The 5752-nt window shown below is 52.2% G+C and overlaps 1 protein-coding gene across 1 annotated transcript; it reads left to right on the top strand.

Moving 5' to 3' along the window:
• The first annotated feature begins 323 nt into the window (after window positions 1-323).
• Window positions 324-5290, top strand: LOC119209797 (ephrin type-A receptor 4). Its single transcript, XM_062560307.1, has 3 exons — window positions 324-667; window positions 2133-2200; window positions 4550-5290. The coding sequence occupies exons 1-3, from the start codon at window positions 571-573 to the stop codon at window positions 5240-5242; spliced, it is 858 nt and encodes a 285-aa protein (XP_062416291.1). The 5' UTR covers window positions 324-570; the 3' UTR covers window positions 5243-5290.
• Window positions 5291-5752: the final 462 nt, after the last annotated feature.

Below are 5752 nucleotides of genomic sequence, written 5' to 3'. Positions count from 1 at the left end.
GCGCTGGAGCGCTGCAACACGGAGGACGCACACGGACCCACGTTGGTACATAGTGGAGCGGTTAGTTATTTATTCTCAGTTAAAGTTAAGGGAGCTGCGGCCATTGTGAACACCCCCCCCCCCCTCTCCAGCCCTGTTATTTGGTGACTAACGGAGTTTTTACACCGCCTCTGTAAACGAACGTGGAGCCGTCTCACACTGTCGCCATCTCCTCCTATCTCCGGCTGGTGTTAACTGGTAAACGACGGAGTGCGTATTCAGAAGGGGTGTTCATGGGGGGTGGGGGGTGCAGTTAATGATTTAAAGCCCCCCCCCCCCTCCTTCCCTCTTCCACTATACGTTTCGTGTGGATTGTCGGACTGCGCGTCAGAGCGCACATGAGAATAGACCCGCCTCTTGGTTTTGGTGCGCTCGTTGCGTCTCTCCTCCCTGTCCGCTTCAAACCCATATTCCACTGGGAGGGAGGGAGAGAGAGAGAGAGAGTGAGAAAGAGAGAGAGAGAGAGAGAGCGCAGGACCTGGGAGAAGAGCAGCGAAAGAAAAAGAGACGAAAAACGGAACAACGACACAAATGGCACTCATGGCAGGGATTTTGCTCACGGCCCCCTTTCTGGTTTTTGGGATTTCTACGTTTGTCTCGTCGGCACGGATATACCCCCCCAACGAAGGTAAGGTTGAGAAACAAACGACTGGCCGCGGGACTTCGGACTTCATCCCCGCTCGGTGCCCCCCCCCCCTCCCCGCTCCTTCTGTGTGTGTTTGGCTTCGTGGCCCCGTACAGTTGCGATGAGTAATGAGGGACAAATAACCGCCGACGGTCACCTTTACGCGGAGACTTTTTTTTTATCTGCGCGCAACTGGAACGAGACCAGCGGCTCCAAAAATGCGCATCGGGCGCTTTTCGGGCTCCGGGTCGTGCCTGGCTAAAGCCTGGGAGCAGGAATAACCTGCAGCCCCCCCCCCGATCCACGCTGATTTTGAGGGGAGGGGGGGGGGGTCATGCCTCTCCGTGCTTAAAGAGAAAGTCAAACTAAAAAGACGTGTCTCGCGGAGCAGAAATGAGGCCCGTTTACCAGTCAGCGGGAGGCTCGCGACCAACCAGCTCGTCGTGTCTCATTTTGAGACGGGTTTTTTTAGGGAGGGGGGGGGGGGGTTGGAAGGTGCTTACGGGAATGACAAGATAACGAATGGTTAAAGTGTGCAGTTCGCTTCTCCCAATTTGAAGAACAGCTCCAAAAACATAAATTACAGCCCTACAGAACGTTGAAACGGAGCACGGTGCGTGCCGCGAGGTTTCCCGGCCGGAGTGGCCCCCTGCCCGGGGTCCAGGGGCCCGCCGTGTCCAGCCGTCAACATGTTCCACCAGTTCCTGTGCAAACACGTAATAAATAAAGCACTTTATTTGGTCTAAAAGTCCGTCCCGCTGGTGTGACCCACGTCGCCGGTGAAGTTAAATGTGAAAACAAATGTTCCACATTTAAAAAGGACCCGTCTCCCGAATAATTCATAACACCGACTTGCGTAACGGACTTATTTATAAATCACGACCGAGCAAAAAGCCCCCCCAAAATACTGCTTAAATAAACACCATTTTTAGAAGTGACATTTGAAGTAGCGCGTCACAGACTCGATGTTTTTACCTTTCTGCAGGATTGATTTTTGCAGAACACTCGGAGCCATTTAAACTGCGTTTTTGTTCTTCAGCCACCAAGTTTATGCACACGGCTCCCAAATTGCATCGAATCACATCAAATATGCTCCCCGCCGCCGCTGCGCGAGATGAAATGTGATTACTTTAAAGACATTTGGGAAAGTACATTTATCTTTTGCAACAAAACAAAAAAAAAAAATCTTTTGTTTCAACTGAAATGAATCCGAACGCCGCGCGTTCAGTGCAGCGGGGAATTACGCACTAGAACATATTTGCAGGACTCAGTGTTGTGCAGCTTTCACCCTCTCTGTGTACTGACATTCATCCTGGGAAATATATTTTTAGTCTTTATAAAAACTTGTTTTTTGGGCGAAAATCATATTTCCTTCCCGGTGTGTGTGTGTGTGTCCCATTTAAATGGACCACGGCGCTGATGTCCCACCGAGAATGACCTGCTCACTTCTCCCATTCTTGTTTTCCAGTCACGTTGCTGGACTCCAGATCCGTACAGGGGGAGCTGGGATGGGTGGCCAACCCCACAGAAGGAGGGGTAAGTACCGCAAGAGAAGTGTCCCGTTTGTTAGGACGCGCGGTGCCCTATTGAGCGAAAACGGAGAGATAATATCCATTTTTTGGCGTGAGCTCAGGAGTGCACCTCCTCTCTGATAAGACTCTGTCCCGGTGAGCACCTTATGGGGGAAGAATCATTGTTGATGGTTACTTGTGCGGCTGTCTGCACCGCAGCGACATCAGAGGAGATCAAGGCGTCGTTTTCAGTGTCTTAAACTAAAACACGAGTAAATTAGTGTAAGAGAGAGGGGAGGCATTTTGTGGTGCACATAGAAGCTCTGTGGAACAGCCTCCGTGGCCCCATGGGGTCCCCCCCCCCCAATCCACTTTGCGAACCACCGTTCTATAGGTTCACACTAAATCCCCATCCCCTGCTCCCCCCCCTTCTCCTCGCTCCCCTTCCCTCTAACCACTCGGCAGTGGTCAGATGCAAGGGGCCGATACTGCAGCGGGCGTCAGGTTTCCTGAATAGACGGCGGATTGAATCGGTCTTTGTGGAGAAACTTCATATCCCTTTCCACCATTGAGGAGCGGGAGAGAGGGGAGCTGGCAGCTGAGAGAGAGCGAGAGAGAGAGAGGGTCCTCTTGAACGGAATGAATGAGGGGGGGGGGGGGGGGGGGGGAGAGCACACAGGGGATTTAGCTTCTTCTTCTTCTTCTTTTTTTTGCCGCGGGACGAGTGGAACCTGCTGTAAGGGGAAAGGGGTCGACCCGACGTGTGACCCTTCGCTCTAATTGGTGATATCTACAGTGGCTTCGATAAGCGAGGAATATCGCCCCCCCCCCCCCCCCCCCCACAGTAGCCCCCGGGTAGGGATGGAAGGCCCCTGCCATGCTAAAAAACAAGTAAAAAAAGCAATGTAGTGGGGGCCTATACACGAATAATTGTTCACATTGGATAAATAGCGGTGGGCTCCTCCATTACAGAAATGTGATAGTTAGCTCAAATGATCCTTTTTATGTTTCATGAAAATTAATACAAATGAGAGACAATTGACTAATGAATAGGGAACAGGGGAAGGGGGGGTCGGTAGGGGGATAATTCCACCTTGTGCAGCTGTTGCCGGCTCTGCTCATAAGCTCTCCTGAAACCTGGCCGGCGTTGGTTCTCCCCCCCCCCCCCCCCCCCCCCTTCCATCGCCCCCGGTCCTCGCCGGTTCTATCACAAACAAGTTGATTGACAGGTCCTGGCAGCAGCGCCGGCCCCGCGTTCACCCCCTCATTACGACCAATTGGCCTTATTCTCCCACTTCCTCGCTATCGGCGAAAGGTGCAGCCTTATCTCAGCGCCGCTTGATTTCCACAACAAAGGGGAGAGGGGGGGGCACGGGAAGAGATTGGAGTGGAATGGAACAGCAGGGAATGATAGACGTCTTCCTGAATCATACTGCCGCGGCGCTATGTATACCATTACCCCCCCTTCCCCTCCTCCGGGGAAATAAGGCTTCAATCCAGATTGTTTATGATAAGGCGTCAAATCCAATCTGGCAGCGTAAACCATATCTTGCAGAGTTCCATTATGACTTTTTTTCTCTCCTTGGGTACAGTTTTCTAAACGGTTGTAGCAGCCAAAGGCCCGTCTGCTCATGTCTGCAGCCCAAAGACTCAAAGACTCCATTTAAAACACACGGAGGAAAAAGAAAACCTAAAGGGAACTGAGCCCCCCCCAAGACCCGCTCGTATTCGCTCAACGTAGATCTGTTGGGGGGGGGGGGGGTGTTTATCATAAGTAAAACAAAGGATGAAGCGATCCGTTCCCCCTCCCTCCTACAGGTTCATGTGTACATGTGTTTGCCGCTTGTCCCCGAGCACCCGTGGCTTGCGCTGAAGTAAAGCAGGCGCGCATTACATCACCACCATTGATTTTAGCTTTTGCAAATATCTAATCTTGTGTTTTCGTTTCGTGTGAAGACGCCGTCGTACCCCACTCGCCATGTCATTTAAGTGGAGGCATTATAGAGGCATAGAACTAATTACACATTTCCTCTCCTGCGGTTGAGGGGAAGCCATGAATATTAATATATTTATTATTCTATATTAGGACCTAACAAGTCTATTAGGTGCCATTCATAAAATATGCATTAAGTTTAGCCATTAATAAATTGCTCTGCCGAGACTCAAATATTGACTAACCTTTTTTGCATGCCCTTTTGCACAGTATCTCTCATTCTCTGCATGGATTGGCTCCCGGTTAATGTGTGATACTAATACAAGCCACGTTAATAAGGAGAGCGTTTGGTTTGGATATTTCTCTCTTATAGCATAGGTCATCCATCTGCAGATTGAAAGTCGGTAACATTTATTTCTATTGTTGTGTCCATTTCTTCAGTGGGAGGAAGTGAGCATTATGGATGAAAAGAACATTCCCATCCGGACGTACCAGGTGTGTAACGTCATGGAGCCAAACCAGAACAACTGGCTCCGCACCGACTGGATCCCACGAGGCGGCGCCCAGCGCGTCTATATCGAGATCAAGTTCACCCTGCGGGACTGCAACAGCCTCCCGGGGGTCATGGGAACCTGCAAGGAGACCTTCAACCTCTACTACTACGAGTCCAACAACGACAAGGAGCGCTACATCCGCGAGAACCAGTTCGGCAAGATCGACACCATCGCCGCGGACGAGAGCTTCACCCAGGTGGACATCGGCGACCGCATCATGAAGCTCAACACGGAGGTCCGGGACGTGGGGGCCCTGAGTCGAAAGGGCTTCTATTTGGCCTTCCAGGACGTCGGGGCGTGCATCGCGCTCGTGTCCGTCAGGGTCTTCTACAAGAAATGTCCGCTGGCGGTGAGGAACCTGGCCCAGTTCCCCGACACCATCACCGGAGCCGACACCTCCTCCCTCGTGGAGGTTCGCGGCTCGTGCGTGGATAATTCCGAGGAGAAGGAGGTTCCGAAGATGTACTGCGGGGCGGACGGGGAGTGGCTGGTGCCCATTGGGAATTGCCTGTGTAACCCCGGATACGACGAGCGCAACGCGGAATGCCAAGGTAACGGATCGCCGTTCGCCCCTCCGTAGATCAGTCAACTTTCTACCTCCTGCCTTTTTTGTCCTCGTTCTTCTATCCCATGTTTGGGTTTTTCTGTGTACCCCTCCCTCTCGGGGGGGCCAAGCTTGACTCCTCGCTCTTCTGCTCGCTCCGCAGTCTTCTACCCGGTGTCTGGTTCGGCCGATAGAGGGCCAACGATGATTGTAAATGGGGTGATTAGCAGGCCCGCTGGGAGGTGTCGTCCAATGGGATGTGTCCCCCCCCCCCCGGAGAATTGGTTGACGCCCGGGAGATGAAGGGTAGAGCTCCAACTGGTTTGCGCCACCTCGGTTGTCTTTCAGTCCCACCCCGTTCTTTTCTCTTATTCCCATCGGAGCCCGAAGCTGCGAAGGAGCGATAGACGGATTTAGAGGAAGGCAAAGGGATCGCAACGAGTTTATCATTCCAAGCAGGTAGGAGAAGAATGAAAATACACAGCTGTGAGATGGGGTTGTAATAGTGCTATTTGGTGGGGGTGAGGGAGGGGGGGGGAATAGCCC

This window comes from Pungitius pungitius, unplaced genomic scaffold (genome assembly GCF_949316345.1).
Source record: "Pungitius pungitius unplaced genomic scaffold, fPunPun2.1 scaffold_106, whole genome shotgun sequence".
Classification (NCBI taxonomy): Eukaryota; Metazoa; Chordata; class Actinopteri; order Perciformes; family Gasterosteidae; genus Pungitius; species Pungitius pungitius.
Note: the sequence above shows the minus strand (reverse complement) of the source record. Positions and strands in the feature narration are given on the sequence as shown.